General features: G+C 47.7%; 2 protein-coding genes across 3 annotated transcripts; one reads left to right on the forward strand and one right to left on the reverse strand.

The window, feature by feature from the left end:
* Positions 1–5,176: 5,176 nt before the first annotated feature.
* Positions 5,177–14,481, reverse strand: tbc1d12a (TBC1 domain family, member 12a). 2 transcript variants are annotated; one of them, XM_084710232.1, is made up of 14 exons: positions 12,753–14,481; positions 11,236–11,362; positions 10,534–10,596; positions 9,582–9,700; positions 9,378–9,460; positions 9,173–9,290; positions 8,870–8,976; positions 8,670–8,750; positions 8,458–8,552; positions 8,278–8,349; positions 7,865–7,993; positions 7,574–7,683; positions 7,029–7,287; positions 5,177–6,908 (listed from the first exon to the last, which is right to left on the reverse strand). In XM_084710232.1, exons 1-14 carry the CDS (start codon positions 14,171–14,173, stop codon positions 6,837–6,839), a joined length of 2,856 nt encoding a protein of 951 aa, XP_084566358.1. In that variant the 5' UTR covers positions 14,174–14,481; the 3' UTR covers positions 5,177–6,836. The 2 variants fall into 2 exon arrangements, with proteins under 2 accessions (XP_084566358.1, XP_084566359.1); XM_084710233.1 differs by lacking the exon at positions 10,534–10,596.
* Positions 14,482–15,300: 819 nt separating this feature from the next.
* Positions 15,301–16,651, forward strand: LOC146268487 (D(1C) dopamine receptor). The gene has a single exon (XM_084709654.1). It carries the CDS (start codon positions 15,301–15,303, stop codon positions 16,633–16,635), a length of 1,335 nt encoding a protein of 444 aa, XP_084565780.1. The 3' UTR covers positions 16,636–16,651.
* Positions 16,652–17,172: the final 521 nt, after the last annotated feature.

Below are 17,172 nucleotides of genomic sequence, written 5' to 3' on the forward strand. Positions count from 1 at the left end.
GCCAGAACACGAAGCAAAAAAGAGAGAGTGGAAAAAGAAAAAGACATTACTAGAAAGCACACTTTCTAATGGGCGGAAGATTTGACTGTCGTCGGACAATCCAAACCCAATGTAGATCAACACATCACGGAATCCCCCCCCCCCCCAACCGCTAACACACACACACACATGCACACACCCAGCCTCGCCCCGCTGGTCTCACCCATCCACGCCCCCAGCTTTGGTTCAGTAATACGGAGGGAGGGCGGAGGGAGGGCGGAGGGAGGAGAGGGGTAGGGGGCTGCTGTCTGAGCTGATACAGTAGGTTGCGCCCTTATCGCTCCTCACCACGCCACACGAGCAGAGAGCGCCAATAGAGCGGGGTAAATCCGTAGAGGGGCATCGAAAAACCATATCAAAGGTTTTTAATTGGAATGCTCCCTGGAGCTTACGAGTGTGTGTGTATGAAGTGATCGGTTGTGTTACAGTATAATCCAGCTCAGACGCACAGTAATTAGATCTATGTGAAGCCCTCGGTCCTCACGTCCACACACGCACGCATACACACACATCCACACGCACATGCAAACACACACACATACATACACACACCTCACCAGACCTGTCTCAAGGTCAGCAACAGGTCAGGATTTAAGCTGAAGAGATTCTGCATGCCATTTAAAATGTTTCCTTGTGTCCCAAATTTGAATTGGGACTAATCGGCTTATTCATTTTTGGAATTGGGGTTGTCTAAGGATATGCAGCAGTCTGATGACTAGTAGAAAGACCCTGTGATAGGGGAAGAGAGGTAGAATTACAGGGCTTTGTTCCTCTGAGGTTCCGCACGTCCAACTCAGGTCACCAGGAGGAAAAGTGCCACAACTCATCCGTCCCATTGGCAGGTGTAGTCATCCAAAATTCTGACCTCTGGGGGATTCAGGCATCCGGGGCTGATTAGGCCATGTCCTGGCGCCGTCATTAGTCCACAGTGGAGACACTCATCTTCATGGGCAGACACAGTGCTGCTAATTGCCTCAATTTGGAGGAAGGCCTGTGACAGTTCAATGGCGAAGAAGGGCACACACAAGGTCAATTGTCTTGCCTCTGAATAGTAAACTAATTTCTGATGTGTTATGATTGACTAAATAGACATTAATGAACCAGGAACGGTCATTATTTTCAAGTTCAGAGAGTACTCTCTCCAGACGGGCTCCATTCCTCCTCGCTGCACCATCGTCATTTAAGAAATCATATCATTTTAACTTTCGTCATTCGCACGTCACTTACAGTACTAACATTTGGGGAGTGACTTTACATAAGAGCAGTTGCCAACAATTGGACCGTGTCAGATAAATGACCTTCTGGAAAGCATTGTGTGTAAAAACTAAAAAATCATGGAACTCATGGAAGACAACAATTAGTGTCGAGCGTTGTGGAGGAAGAGGGGAGAGAGAGAGAGGGGAAGGCCAGTGTGTGTGAGAGAGCGGGCAGGCCGGCAGGATGGGGCTGCTGGTGTGAATGAGTTTGACAGAAGGAGGCTGTGTGCAGTCTGCTCAGGACACACCAGTGGTGGCACGTTTAACCGTGGAACCTGCTAGCCAATCACCTTCCCCCCATTTGGCCTGTCACCCCACATCAGTGGGGTCAAGGGGCGCCACACAGTTAATGAGGCCTCGCTTCCAACGCACCATTCAACTCCCACAAGCCCCCGGCTTAAAGTTGGTTGCACAGGAAAAATGTCAAACTCACAATCAAATCAACAGTCCTCCTCTGCTTCTGTCTACCTCCAAATGTTTTCTTTCCACACGGACCGATTTACTTCAAAACTTTGAGGTTCTGCAAAAAATAATATCAGTTTTGTTCGACAAATAAGTCCACAATACCCTGCTGTAACTGTTCACCCTTGTAATCAGATCATGCTTGATGAGGAGTCAGGAACAAAGCCATGCAAATTCTAATTAAATCTGCAGCGTTGGTACTGGCTTGTTTGATCGCCAGGCTCTTTCATGCACCCTAATCACTCCTGACAGACCCTTCCAACAGATTCTGTGACAAACTTCTCAATTTTACTGGGGGATTTTTGAACTTTGCTTGCTCCTCCGGGTCTGTCAAACAATTCAAATCAATGACCCAATTGACCACTGGTCCCCTTGTTGATAACCTCAATGAGCTCTATGTGCCATTCTTTGTCTGGGGCGAAATGCCGATAGCATTTTCTGGTAATTAAATGTCCGTTTCGCGCTCAATACAAACACTGGATGGCTGGTTCACATCAAAACCCCCGGAGCATAGTGAAGGGCTGGTGGGGGGGCAGAGATGCAGGTGCAGAGGGGTTGGGAAGGGGGAGTTAGGAGGCATGACGGGACTTTCCCACATTCTGACGCAGGACTCATTAGGTCACCATAATAAGGAAGCAGTTTTTTGTTTTTATTAAAAATCTCATTCATTCGCCAACAATGACAGGCCACTGACCTCATTGATGCCCTAGCTACTCCCTTGTTATCTGAATATCCCGTGTAGAATGGAACGTCTAATTGCAACTCAGCTCCTGGTGGCTTGGTCGTTCATCTGCGAGAGTCTTTCGCCCTGGCAAGTGTAAAGGGAGCTAAAGAGACTTGGCCTGCCTCACACCCTGGTGGCATCACATATTGGGGGGGACCAAGCGCCGGCATAAACCAGAACATTCCGTCTTCTGTGAGGATGTTTTGTTTTCCACTTTTTATCGAGTTCTCTGTCCCGCAAGCGCTCTGTGCGCTAGACGCTTACATACGGTGTGTGTGGTTTGTGCATGTGTGTGTGTGCGCACGGGTTGTTGAGGCGGAAGGATAAAGTGGGGAGAGACGAGGTTTAGTGCCCCCTTTCCACCTCCCTCAGGGTGACAGTGAGCAGAGGATAAGCAGGAGATCAAAGCCTTCTGGGCCTGAGTGCGACTAGCCCCTCTCCTCCTATCTCCTCCCTTCCTCTCTCCTCCTCTCCTCCTCCTCTCTCCTCCTCTCCTCATCCTCTCTCCTCCTCTTTCTCCTCCTGTCCTCATCCTCTCTTCCTCCTCTCTCCTCCTCTCTTCCTCCTCTCTCCTCCTCTCTTCCTCCTCTCTCCTCCTCTCTTCCTCCTCTCTCCTCCTCTCTCCTCCTCTCTTCCTCCTCTATCGTCCTGTCTCCTCCTCTCTCCTCCTCTCTCCTCCTCTCCTCATCCTCTCTCCTCCTCTCTTTCTCCTCCTGTCCTCATCCTCTCTCCTCCTCTCTTCCTCCTCTCTCCTCCTCTCTTCCTCCTCTCTCCTCCTCTCTTCCTCCTCTCTCGTCCTGTCTCCTCTCTCCTTCTCTCTCCTCCTCTCCTCATCCTCTCTCCTCCTCTCTTTCTCCTCCTGTCCTCATCCTCTCTCCTCCTCTCTTCCTCCTCTCTCCTCCTCTCTTCCTCCCTTCCTCTCTCCCAGCCGTGTCCACTGTGCCACTATCTGCCCAGCATCTCACTAATGTTCACGTAACAGAGATAACAGGTTTCCCAGACAACGGGAGCTCACACACAGAGAGCCATTCTACCTCTTGGTGTGTCAGCGTCAGAGCCGACTCAGATAGGCCACGGTGTCAACCGCTGCTTTGGCAGCGGTGCCATGTTTCCTCCAGTTGCACGTCACTGCCAGATCCATGTCACAGCGTATCACTTTCCTCTGTTAAAACACATGTTTGTGTCGGAATGAGACGTTCTTATAACGTCGAACAGATAGGTAGGCCAATGGGCTTGTGCGCCCATGTATAAGCCAAGCTGTGAGCTGTGAGGAGAACAAAAGACCAAGACTGATGTGTCTTCAGTCTAGGTTCTGGGGTTCATACGCATTTATCAGTCAGCTGAATCGAGAGTCACACTCAGCAAGAATAATGAATGGATCAAAGACACGGAAACTGTCTGCTGCAGGGTCTCTCTGAGGCATGAAGATCAGAGGATTATCGTCTAATTAGAGATTAGATTCGAGGATAGAAGAAGAATAACAGAAGAAAATTCAATGTGTTATACAAAATATGGAAAACCCTCCATCACAGACATCAGAGACAGTTATCATGCACCAGACCAAGCTCAACCAATGGAGGCTGGCCCTTGGCACCAGGCTCTGAACCGGCTCCTGGGCGCGATGAGAACATGATCCGTCCTCCACTACTGTCCTTCCGTAATCAAAGTGAATCAGTACGTAAGAGTGCAATACTAGGAAAACGACATATATTAGATATTGAATTCTAATAACGCATCACTGATTGTAATCAGATTGTGCTTGATGAGGAACATTCGCACAGGGGTGGAATCACACAATGGAAACCTCTTGGTCGTAACAAGGCAAGGTAACCTCTTTAACTCCAACTGTGAGCGCAGGAGGAAAACAATCAATCTTCCCCGGAGCTTTTTTTTTTTTTTTGCTGTTGTTGTTTTGGAACGGATATCTTTATACCTTCCTCATCCCCATTTTAGAAGCCTTTCGTTTTGCCGGCTGCTGCCCTCTGTTTCACATGCAGACTAAATGACTATAACAAACATCTACATGTCAACACTCAGGGTTTGAGCAGAGGCCCTCCTACCTTCTCCCACCACTCTTAAACTGTCAGTCTCCCTTCTGAGACGCTGAAGGCTGAAAGGCCAAACCTCTCACTCCAGACAGACAACAATGAAGCTGCCTACTGTGTTGAGACCACACACATACCCACATGAATACACACACAGACACACACACATGTACACACATACTACACACAGTACAGACATACCAGAGTTTAAGCATTCTTGAGAAGATGTGCTTCATGTAGCTGTTTAGACACACTGACACAGATGGGCAGGTGTGAGTTGAACATCAAAGTCAGTCTACATTCAGCCAGGTGATGCAGCAGCAGCGAAACATACCTACCACACAGCTGATTAGCAGTAATGTAATGGCTTGATTCGAAGCAGACTGTTGTTGATGATTTGCTGGGAACCCAGTTCCGCTCTCCCTAGAAACCCTGTCTGCTTTCAGGAAAGGTCTAGATAAGGCTAATGCTCGAAGTTGTGGGTATAGCTCCCCCTAGTGCTCTCACAAGCACACTACAGCCAAGGGGTCTGAAAAGAAAAAAAGGGTGGCATAAATCTGTGAAATACTCCTTTAAATCATTTAAACTGTGTTTGGGATGTAAAAGGTAGTGTTTGGACCAAAGAGGACATGAAGATAAGACCAAACATGTAGTTTTTACTTTTTTATTTACACATGTAACTAGTGTTCATATATGAAAGAGAGGATCTTTTTACATGTTATGTACAGAACCAGTAAGGCATAAGAAAACTGTACAATTGAAAACAAACTGAAACTGAAAAAAGAAACCTAAATGTATCATTTACAGAGATAAACAATACAATACAACCAAGAGCTATGAAAGAACTTAAATAATATCCATTGGACCATTTTATTGTGGAAGAAATAAAATAAGCGTTATTTGATGTACATAGCCATAAAATGAACAGCAAGAAAATTGCATTTACAATTTCTGCCCCCTCCCCTGCCTTAATATTTAATCAAAGCGCTGCGCCGTCATAAAGGCAGGATAATACCATCAAAGCATGGCTGACTACCGAAGCCGCTAAACTCAATACGAAGCAGCTGTTCAAACATGTGTTTCTTTTCAAAACACTGAAAACCTCATATGCCCAGCAAGACAGATAACTATTGCACTTTTATATAAAAATATCCTCTCCTGCTCCCATCTTTTCCTCCGATGGGGTGTGTAAAGTCTTCTGCAGCTAGCAGAATTACAAGGGCACACGGATACACTCTTCACACATTTGACAATGCTGTAACTTGGAGTGTTGCCATGGAGCCCAGCGGGATTGTTGTTTGAGAGGAGCATACAGAATGTACATCATACATGAATACGTAGATACACCACACAAACACGTCTTTAATGAAGGCCCGGGCCTAAAATCCCCACGCTGGCATCACACAGTCGACGCCAAATGGATCTCAGGTGAGGGACTGGTCAGCCACAAGTTCATATTTACAGATACAAACACTTACGTCATGGAGGAATTTGGCATGACCATCCAGAAATAGAAAAAAATGGCCTGTATCAGGTGTGTCTTCAGATAGCACTTTAGACCAGGCTGCACTGGAGTCTCAGTGGCTCCAGGAATCCCACTTAAGGCCTGCTCATACGCTGGTGTGTGTGTGTGTGTGTGTTTGTGTGTCAGCGTGTGTATGTTCATACAGAGGTAGGGGTGAAAATGCAGGTAGAGTTCACATGTGTAGCCTAAGCTAACCAAAGGAGTGTTGAGGTAAACCTTGATGCCTAGTGACTGTGTGCTACGCCACTCTATTAACAATGACGATTTCCCCCTTGGGACTGAGGTGTGTGTGCATCAGCCAACTTCAGTTTAGCTAACACGGTTCCAACTATGCTCGGACACAAACGTCCCCTGGTGTACAGATGTCAAACGGTAGTACTACCTGCTTTTCATGTATTTAGTGCCTTTCATTGGCAAGCAAACCATCTCTCTAGTGCTTTTGTAGCACTTATGAATGTAAATAATAGTTGTTGTTGCTGCCAGACTTTGAGAGAAACGGCTTTGTGGCTAGTACAAGTCCCTGTTTCCAATGGTGAATCCGGGGAGGTTGGAAACACTGTACACCATTTGGCTAGTGTTAGCCTGATATAGGCTTAGTTTGATAAAGGACTAATTGTACCATAATGCCCAGGTAGCATTAGCTTGATACCAGACCATTGTTAGCTTGGTTCTGGGATATCATTATCCTGGGTGAGTGTTAGCTTAGCACTAGGTTAGCCTTACCTTGGTATTGGGCTACCTTTAGCTTGGGGCTGGCGTAGCATTATCTTAATGGTGGATTAGCACTAGCTTCTCAACGCAGGACTATTGTTCTTGTCCGCCTCCTTATTGCCGTCCTTCATCAATGCAGAGAAGACCTGAGGTAAATAAACACGTAACATAAAATGACAATACGTGTGACGTGCTATCTGAGATGAATTCACCGTCTTCACCGTACGCGCGTGCCCAGGTGTCTCGACACGTGTATTTCCACTTACCTGGCCCCACCTGCGGTTGCTACTGAGCATGTGCGTGGTGGCCATACAGGAGAAGAGCGCGTGCGCGGCCATGTCCTCAGGGAGCCTGGTGAGGAACTGGGCCATGTGGATGAAGTCCATCTGCTGCAGGACGTCCTGGTAAAGACGCAGGATTCCCAGGCCCGTCCGGAACAAGCTCTCCTCGCCGTCGCGGCAGAACACGTCCCACACGCGGCACGCCACATCTAGCGGCAGAGACTTACTATACAGGGTGAAGATCCTGAATGGGAAGGAGAGCAGGGAACAACGGAAGAAGAAATGGATGAGGGAAGAATGGGAGGGATGGGGAGAGAAAAATAAACAAAAGAGAGGGAGGGGAATAGGTTTCTAGTATTACAAGCCATCGTACTAAAAGGATCTGGTGTTGCTAACAAACCAAAGAAACAACCCGGGATCTTATCGTTCACCGCTGAGAAGATGCGGCCTCGCCAAAATAGGTCTTCCTGGGGCGGCCCATAACCGTTCTCCCTGTGCAGGGGAGGAAATGAGGTAACGTCATGACTCACCAGTCTATTAGGTAGAGGTCGGGGGTCAGGTTGTTGGTCTGGAAGTGACTGAAGAGGCGGGGGAGGTTCTCTTCGAAGAACACCTCAAAAGCAGCAAAGTATTTCAACATCTGAGGAACAGGAGAAAGCGGTCATGGGATTATTGGTACGTAGGCAATGAATCACATAAGCTTGACGTCTAAAGTGAACTTGTTCATGTATGAACTTGAAATGGAGTAGTTGAGTGTGAGTTTATGAGTGTGTCGACGTGTGTGTGTGAGTGTGTGCACGTTCATGCATGCGTGTCAGTACCAGGTCATGGTCCACTCTGAAGAAGGCCATCTGACAGGGCTTGTTGAGAAGGTTAGCGAAGGTGATGAAGGCATCGGCCTCCTCCAGATTCAGGATCAGCACTGCAGCGATGAAGGACATGCCCTGGACCTGGGACACACAGCCAACACTGATCTCAGACCAGGCCCAAACCTCCACTACACCCACAGTTAGGTGTAAATTCACTGATCTCAGACCAGGCCCAAACCTCCACTACACCCACAGTTAGGTGTAAATTAAAACAACTTATTTGTTTACTTTACGCCCCCCTGGGTGTGTGGGATTTGCAAATCTTCAATCTTTTGTTTGCTGTACTGTGAGCAGGCTGTGCACAGAAAGAACATCCTGTATTGGAAAACGTCCTGTATTTGAGGGCAAGTTGGTTTTATACTCACATATCCGATATCTGGTCTGTAGCAGGTATACGCCCCCAGAACACTGTGGAGCAGGTCATGGTATGGCCCACCCTGGGGGAAGGAGAGAGAGAGACAGGAGAGAGGGATGGAGAGAAGGGATGAGGACGTCCATTTCAACACACAGGTCACACAGACGTAGACACAAAAACACTTTCCAACCTTCTGGAAAATGAAGAGGGACGGGAAGGTTCTGGAGATGTCCAGCTTGATCAGGTCCAGGCTGGACTCTCTGTCTGCCAGAGACGCCCCGCAGTCTGACAAACAAACAACAACATTTACGAGGGGTCAGCTTGGGTTCCGCTTGGGGGTCAGCTTGGTCCAGGTCTCCCAGACAGAAACGTCCCGACAGCACGGTTGCCCAGGTGACCTACCATCGATGTCGCTCTCGGAGCTCGTCTCACTGTAGCTCCTCCACTTCTCCTTGGCTCTGGACAGGAAGATCTCGTACAACTCTGCCCACAGACGACATGGTGCGGTGTTCGAAAATCATTTGAATGGATCTGATGGAGTTCTGCTCTCATTCTGGTGTTAGCCAGCCTGTAGGTGTGTCTGTGTGTGTGTGTGTGGTCACCTGGTGTGATGTTGAGCTCGTTGCCGATGGCCAGGCTCCAGACCCGTCCTCGGACGCTGGGGGGGAGACCTTGCCACCACAGCTCTCTCACCCTCCTGGTGTTACGCCTGCAAGGAAGCGGGTTAGGGACGGTGTGTAGGGTGATGGGGAGAGGAACAGAGGGAGGGGAGGGGGAGGGATGAGGGATAGAGAGAGAGAGGAGTGGGGGACAGAGGGAGGGAGGGTTGGGTGAGTTGAGCACTTAAGCGTCTGTATTGTGTGTGTCTGCGTGTTTGTGCTTGTACAAGTTTATGCGTGTCTCACAAGGTCTCCCAGTGAGGCAATATGTCGTTGTTCCAGACGACCATGGCACTGGCAATGCTCTCCTCCTGTCTGATCCTCTCCTTCATCTGACGCTTCTTCCTCTGCGCCTCCTTCAGCTCTGACACACCAAGGGAGGGAGTTAGTCCATATGGGTGTGTGTGTGTGTGTGTCTGAGTGTGTGTGTTTAAGTGTGTTTGGTGGGTACCTCTTCTCTTGGCTCCTGCCACCATCTCGTCATACTCCTGTCTGTGTCTCTGAGCCTCCTCCTCAGACTTGGCTGGAAGGTTCCTACAAACGGGGACATTCAACAATGCTGCATTATGGGAGGTGTAGTTTAGACTTCAAATTCAATCAAAGCAATGGTGGACAGGGCAAACGGTGCACTCTGGAATGTGTGGACTGGACTCACGCCGGCCGGTCCTCCAGTATGAGAGCGGTGGTCGAGAGAGGTTCGAACTCCAGGTTCTTCCTCCTCCCTGCAGGCCCCAGCTGCAGGGGACGTTGCTGGTCCTCCTTCACTGGGAACTCCTGCACGGAAGACAGAAGTTAAACATGGTCAAAACCAGACATAGCATGATTGGATAGATTCAAGAGTGAGCCTTCCAACACATCTGTCCCCAGTTTCCTCATAACACATCTGTGAATTCTCCAGGAAAACCAGAGGAGGACCTGAAGGGGGCCTCAGTCTCCAGGCCTAAATGAGGCCCAGCTGACTGGCCTGATGCAGATCACATGGAGCCAGCTTCGCGTTTATCTAACCCTGCGCAGGCCAGCCAGCGCTCTCTCACTCTACATGGCAGGGAAGCCTAACAGGCACTCACACAGCGGGTGTGTGTGTGTGTGTGTGTGTGTGTGTGGAGTGAGGGGGTGTACGCGTGTGTGTCTGTGTGCAATAAAAAGCTTATTCAGTTATCGCGGTCAGCTGCGGGCCAACAGGGATCTTTCACAGGGTTTGTCTGAATAAATAATGACCTGTGTGTGGTACGGCCTGCTCAACCCCCCTGCCAGTGACTACCCAATCTCTCGTCTTTCAACACGTAGAATATATGTTGTACTGTTAGTAAGGTGCTCAATCATGCTTGTAGGATGCAGTGAAAGCACACACACACACACACACACAGACAGATGGGTGGCAGTCAGGTGACCAGGGATGGGAGAGTGGAAAAGCACCGTTTTCAGACCTGAGCAGAGAAGGGACTGAGTTAAGGGTTTAGTGTGACAGAAATGACTCGGTTGGACCGAGGTCATTAATCAAGCGCACCTCGCGCCTTCTAATTATCTATGGTCTACGACAAACAGACAGACAGAGAGACAGACAGGGATGGCGGAGAGGAGGTGGAAGAGAAACGTTGCATCCATACCCCTGGAGGAGAGAGACTGGGCTCATCAGCCTCAGCATCGAGAGGCCTGTCGAGGCTGGCCTCCTGACGAACAGACAAACACACAAGCTCTGGTTGGTCAGAAATACTCGGATCCTCTGTGGACCAGGGCACACCATTACCAGCTGAGAGCTAAACACTGCAGGGTGGGGGAGAGAGAGACAGACCAGACTGATGTAGAGATAGGACCGACTGAGAGAGGATGACAGACAAAGAGAGGATGACAGAGAGAGACAGAGAGAGAGAGAGAGAGAGGAGAGAGAGAGAGAGAGAGAGAGAGAGAGACAGAGAGAGAGAGAGAGACCTGACAGAAAGTGGGGCACAATTAAGCTCTGAATGCCACCTGTCCAGGGCATGGGCCGGAATGCTCTCACACTGAGACACAACAGCTCACTGGTGTCTTCTCCATAGCAGGTCGATAGAAGAGCCGGTGAGAGTGTGTGTGAGTATGAGAGAGAGGCTGTTTAATCGCTGGCAAAGACCAAGCAGCACCACAGCAAGAGGAAGTGAAAGGGGGGAAGGGAGGGGTCTCTACAGATCCAGCTGGCTCCCCAGCTGCAGACTTCAGGGCTGGTGTGTGTGTGTGTGTGTGTGTGTGTGTGTGTGTGTGTGTGTGTGTGTGTGTGTGTGTGTGCGTGTGTGTGTGTGTGTGTGTGTGCGTGTGTGCGTGTCAGTAAAACCAACCTGCTGTATGGCCATGGAGTCTTTAGAAGCATCGCTGTCTCGTAATGGGAGTTTTCCAAACAACCTCCACCCAGGTGCATTCTGGGATGGGGGCTTGGACTCTTTGGGCTTCCTAGAAAACAGGCTCCTGAAGGAGAGAGACAGAGTGTGGGATGAAAAGAGGAGAGTGAGGGAAGGAGAGAGAAAGATCAACAAGGGGACTCAACTGGACATACACACACGCATACACACACACACGCACCTCCCTGAGGTTCTCAGGCTTAGATGTGGTAAGTCTTGGGAACCTCAGTGCAGATATGAGAGAAAATATTTGCATTGCTGACTGCTAGGAAAAGCCAATATGTGCTCCTGTGGTTGCTATGCAGGGTAGGAGGGGGAAAGAACATCTTCATGTCTCATATGATCCTGCCCTGAGCCATGGAGGAGCAGCTAAACCCATGGTATGTCATGGAGAGAGGGAGAAAGTCTCTCTTCCAATCCCATCGGACATGTTACTTTATAAGGAAGAGAGTGAGTGAGACCAAGAGGAGGGGTGAATTAGAGAGAGCCAGAGAGAGAGCCAGAGAGAGAGCCAGAGAGAGGGAGCGAGAGACAGAGACAGAGAGATGATGTCCTTTGCAGTTGTCAGCTCTTGGCCAGGTCCCCATAGAAGCCATTAATGTGAGAGAACATTACCATTTTCCCCTGAAGCACCGAGAATAAAAACAAGGTCTGCAAACTCACTCTGTTTCCCTGAGTGACTAAGGTCAAGAACATGTGTTTCCAGCTAGGCTGATTCTGCGGTACACAACTACCGAATCAGACCCCACAAACCTATGATATTTGATCAATCAGACAACAAGATCAGTAAGAACTGGTAGGCCCTATGCCTATTAGACATGTCAAATCCAAATTTCTTTCTTTCACTTTAATGGAAGCTGAAGCCAACAGATCAGGATGGGGGAAAACAGAGGGCAGGGAGCCATCTGGAACATGTAGCGAGAGATGTCTACTGACTCTGGATCTGGCAGGACAAAGAACAGTAAGCCATATCTCATTAGTTGGTCTTAACAGTTTGTAAGTGTCAAGACACTGAACCATTTGTTGTTGTAGTCTTACAGGACAAGAGAATATCAATATCCTATCCATCAGACAGCAGCTTCCTTTCCCTCTCCTCTCCACCTGCCTGCCAGTGTGAGGAGGATAACGCCATTAGCCTACGGAGGCCCAGGCTAATCTAATATCCAGGCCGCATGTCCAAAACAATACATTCACGCTGCCACCTGTCAAGCCACGGCAGCAGATCCATTCTTGTTGCCTTCTAGTCTTCAGTTGGTCTGTGTGTGTCTAGTAAACACCATGCTAGTAGTAGGCTTAGTAGTCAAAGCCAATGGGGTAGTTAGGGAAGGCCAGTAATGAGTATGGTCTAACTCTGTTTCACGCACAAATAAGGGAAGCCAACATGAAGACGTGTGTTTTATAATCACAAAAAGAGTGGAGGCTTCAACTAACTGTCTTACTTTCTTAGTTTGCTTTACCTGGTGAAAAAATCTGCGATGCCAAACTTCTTTGAGATCAGTCTCTGATCCGACGGATTTGACACCATGATGGACTCGTCAGGCAATGTGTCTGGGGCACTTTGACGACGGCTGACTTCAAAAGTGTTTCTGGGATCGATGTAGCCCTCGGCTCCATAAATGTCCCCGTCCTCCGGGCTAAGAGGAGTAGCGTCACAGCTTAATGAAAGCGCAATATTCGGGTTAGTCCTGAGACTGAGCGGCCTGGCTGGCACGCCGCTCTCACTGAAGTCCTTTCTAGCGCTGGACTCAGTGATTTGACTATTGCTGGTGTTGATAGAAAGTGTAGACGGGCACGGGGAATGGATGTTGGCACTTGATTCTATAGAGACATCGGGGTCCAGAGTACTTCCCACTTCCTCTGCGGGCTCGCCTGCAGCTGGGGCAGCTTCCCTTGGGCATTCATGGCTGAGACCCCCGCTGTTGCTTTCACAAGATGTAGCAGAGGACCGGATGTTTTTGTATTGCAAATGAGATTGAATCATGCCTATGTCGACTGGAACGTCCGTGATGTTTTGAGTGGAAGGCGATTCAAAGTCACATGCTGCTAACTTCTTTCCTATGTGTAAGCCACCGTTTGCTACTTTGATTTCCTTATCAGTGGAACCATGTCCTTGGCAACTTAGGCTATACGACGTGTGTTTCGGACTAGAATAAGAAACGTCCACGTCTTTGTCATAATTTGACAGACAGTCCGCTTCCCCGTTGGGCATTTTCATGTTTAAAAAGTCAGAGCAAGTGCAATTCAGCTCATGTTTGCACAAGGTTGGTGCGAGAGAAGGGACAACTGCCTTTGGGCCAGAACCCTTGTCCAGGTTATCAATATTGAAATTCGGGGTCTCCCCCGCACAATCCTCGTCTTTCTCTGAAACACGATCCAGCGGCAGTAACATTCCGTTCCCTTCTTCTCTGTCGACGAGCCCAGCTGTGTCTCTACAGGAAAGGGTCCCCCCTCTCCCCCCTTCTGCAGCGTTGGAGCCAGACTCTAACCCTACCATTACCTGAACCGATGAGTCAGTAAATCCATTCAGTGTATGCTCGTTGCACAGGTCGGAAATTACACAGCTGTCTTTCAACCGAGTGGGAAGACAGTCTGCAACTAAATCCAAAATCACGGAGTTCCCGGCTCGAACATACTGTGATGGTTCCACGTCACATTCATTTTTTACATTCCTCCCATTACTGGCAGCATACACATGACCCTTCCCCACTTGACCCTCCGTAGCCGGGCATGCTCGGCTTCTGTTTTCTTCCAATGGGTGAGCCTTTCCTCCTATGTTGTGATCAATCTGCGACGAAACGAACGATTTGCCTGCATCTTCGTTTTCGTTGACATCGACTGTCAGAGCTAGAACCGACTCTCCATATCCTTCTGTTTCCATATCATTCAATCCGCGAAGCTGCTTAGATCTCCGCACACGAAAACCTGCAGCGATCCCTCTTCGACCGACGGCTGAGCTCCGTGTCCCGGTGGTTCTCCTCCTTGTTCTGTGAATGCGTTAGCATTTTAGTTTGAAGCTTTAGGTAACACAGACAGACACTAGACTACTGTAGTTAAACCAAATCTGATGATGGTAAACATAATCTTGACCAAATTCATTAAGTGCGTATAATTTCCTTTTAATCCTTCGTTATCAGATAGTGTCCACTGTTAGTAGGAGCCATTTTGGAATGCCTGCGATGACGTCATGTGTCTCTCTCGTTTTGCTGAGCCTAAAAGTCTGAAAGGTTGGGCTTGAAGCGACCTCCTCTGGTGAGAAGGCGTAATAGCATGTGAATATGTATGGGATTTGGTAAAATCCGTTGCAGCAGAAGCATTTCTCGTGGGTTAACAATGTAATATTATATAACTTAATACACATTTTCTTATCCCTTACACAGGATACCTAAAATAAACTAGAATATACTATTTCTCAAAATTCCCCCCATAAGGCGTTGTGGTTCGCTTGGAGGCACCTATCTAATCAATGGTTTCTTATTTGCTTGAAAATGTGTTTCTACGGTGAATAATGTTGTTGGTGGGGGTTTTTTCAGTTATTTTTCTCAAACAAAAAAACATACAATTTGAATGCATTCACTATGCATATAGGTCCTCGTTAGGTTGAGGTTTAATCACTTAGGCCTATCGTGCCTCTTATCTCATACAATTGTCTGATGACATGGGTCCATATGGTTTAATGTCTGAAATCGTTGAGAATTCTGAGGTGCAGCAATGATTATTCAAAATGACCTATCTCCCGGCTTCAAGATGATGTCGTTTATATTCGTCTGGATGTGCGGACCATATGAGCAGACGCCCACAGCTCGACAGACCAGAAGTAATTCTCACCTGCTCTATGACGCCAATCACGAAAAAGGCGAGAGACTGATCACCCAGCGGCTGGAGTTTTTTGGTGATCTGCAGCTGACGTGCCAAGACGGATATTAAGGTTGAGAGCTTATGTAACACAAACACATGCTTTAATGTTAATTTGAAGAGGTGCTTCCATCCAAAGGGAAAAACAAACAAATGGAAAACTACACTTCAAATAGAACAGAAGTTCTGTCGGAGGGTACTGATGAAGACAATCCTGGCGACAATGGGGTGCGCGTCCTTATTGGGTGCGTTTTGTTTCTGCTCATCGTATCAACATTATTGGGGAATACACTTGTATGTGCCGCTGTCGTTAAATTCAGACACCTACGGTCCAAGGTAACAAACTTTTTCGTAATTTCTCTGGCGGTGTCTGATCTGTTCGTTGCAGTCCTAGTGATGCCGTGGGAGGCTATTTCAGAGGTGACCGGGACATGGCTGTTTGGGAGGTTTTGTGGAATCTGGATAGCTTTTGACATAATGTGTTCCACTGCATCTATTCTGAACCTGTGCATTATCAGCGTCGATAGATACTGGGCCATAGCAAGCCCTTTTAAATATGAACGGAAAATGACTCACCGAGTTGCGTTTATCATGATTGGAGTGGCATGGACACTGTCTGTTCTCATTTCCTTCATACCTGTCCAATTGAACTGGCACGTGTCTGAGGAGGACACGTTGGCTGCGAACTTCAGTAACCACTCTGAGAATTGTAAAGCGAATTTGAGCAAGACATATGCTATATCTTCCTCGTTAATCAGTTTCTACATACCAGTGGTTATTATGATTGCCACTTACACGAGAATCTATCGTATTGCGCAAACACAGATACGCAGGATATCGTCATTGGAGAGAGCCGTGGAACAGGCGCAAAATAACCACCACCCAAACGACTGCGCCAACGAAAACTCATTGAAAACGTCTTTTAAAAAGGAAACCAAAGTTTTGAAGACCCTCTCGATTATCATGGGAGTGTTCGTGTTTTGTTGGCTGCCCTTTTTCGTCCTTAACTGCATGGTTCCTTTCTGTGACCCACCGTGCGTAAGCGAAACCACATTCACTATTTTTGTTTGGTTTGGTTGGGCAAACTCTTCACTCAATCCGGTGATTTATGCATTCAACGCGGATTTCAGAAAAGCTTTTACAACTATTCTGGGCTGTAATAAAATCTGCTCGACCACAACAGTGGAGACAGTAAACTTTAGCAACGAATTAGTATCCTATCACCATGACACGACGCTGCAGAAGGATGCACACGTTTTGGTGGCTGCACAGCATCCACACGCTGTCTCCAACGCCGGAGAGAACACCAACCCACCGTTCGATAAAGTCTCTCTCATCTCAAACACATCCCGCAATCACAAGAACCTGCTTCTGCCCGCTATTGTCCAGTTTGAGTGTGATGGCGAGATCTCACTAGATACGATAACGCCATTTACCTCGGCTGGGGCTATGGAATGCGACGCACTACTCTGCCAAATCCACGACTAAAATGTCACACTTTAAGTTGTCGGTTATTGAACCATTGTTATACACTCGTGTTAAAGATATTGTGATCGAAATGCTACTCATATAAATTCACAATGAAGTGCATAACATTTAGCCCAGTTTTGACACCTCGGTTCCAACTAGAGCTTATATCTGAATACCCGAGTCTGTCATTCCAAATAAGAGAAGTCTTTATCTTTAGGGTGTTTTCTATATCAGGGAAAGATGGAAGGTCAATTTAAGTGTGCTAAAGCTACGCTGCACCTGTGCATTTTCTGAAATTGGAAAGCCTTAGAACACACAGTTGAACAACGGTAACTATGTGATCTGTAGCTTAATTCATACAAACATGACATTCCTCATACTGGGGATCTTTTATATTCAAGCATATACTAACTAAAGATTGTTGTTTTACTGTTTTATCTCTGGACATTCAACAGGCAACTGATGTACAATATTGAGTTGAAATCCAACTAGACTTTACAATTTTAGACAATGAAAATAAATTCTACAGTTTTAGTACTGTTTAATGCAGTAGTT

Source organism: Hypomesus nipponensis, chromosome 11 (genome assembly GCF_054491055.1).
Source record: "Hypomesus nipponensis isolate SF chromosome 11, ASM5449105v1, whole genome shotgun sequence".
Lineage (NCBI taxonomy): Eukaryota > Metazoa > Chordata > Actinopteri > Osmeriformes > Osmeridae > Hypomesus > Hypomesus nipponensis.

Coding starts and splice junctions, on each gene's coding strand:
- tbc1d12a (XM_084710232.1), bottom strand. CDS start 14,173: ATGGAAACAGAAGGATATGGAGAGTCGGTTCTAGCTCTGACAGTCGAT. Junction 10,597..11,235: donor ACTCCATGGCCATACAGCAG/GTTGGTTTTACT, acceptor TCTGTTCGTCAG/GAGGCCAGCCTCGACAGGCC. Junction 9,291..9,377: donor GGCAGGAGCCAAGAGAAGAG/GTACCCACCAAA, acceptor TTGGTGTGTCAG/AGCTGAAGGAGGCGCAGAGG.
- LOC146268487 (XM_084709654.1), top strand. CDS start 15,301: ATGGAAAACTACACTTCAAATAGAACAGAAGTTCTGTCGGAGGGTACT.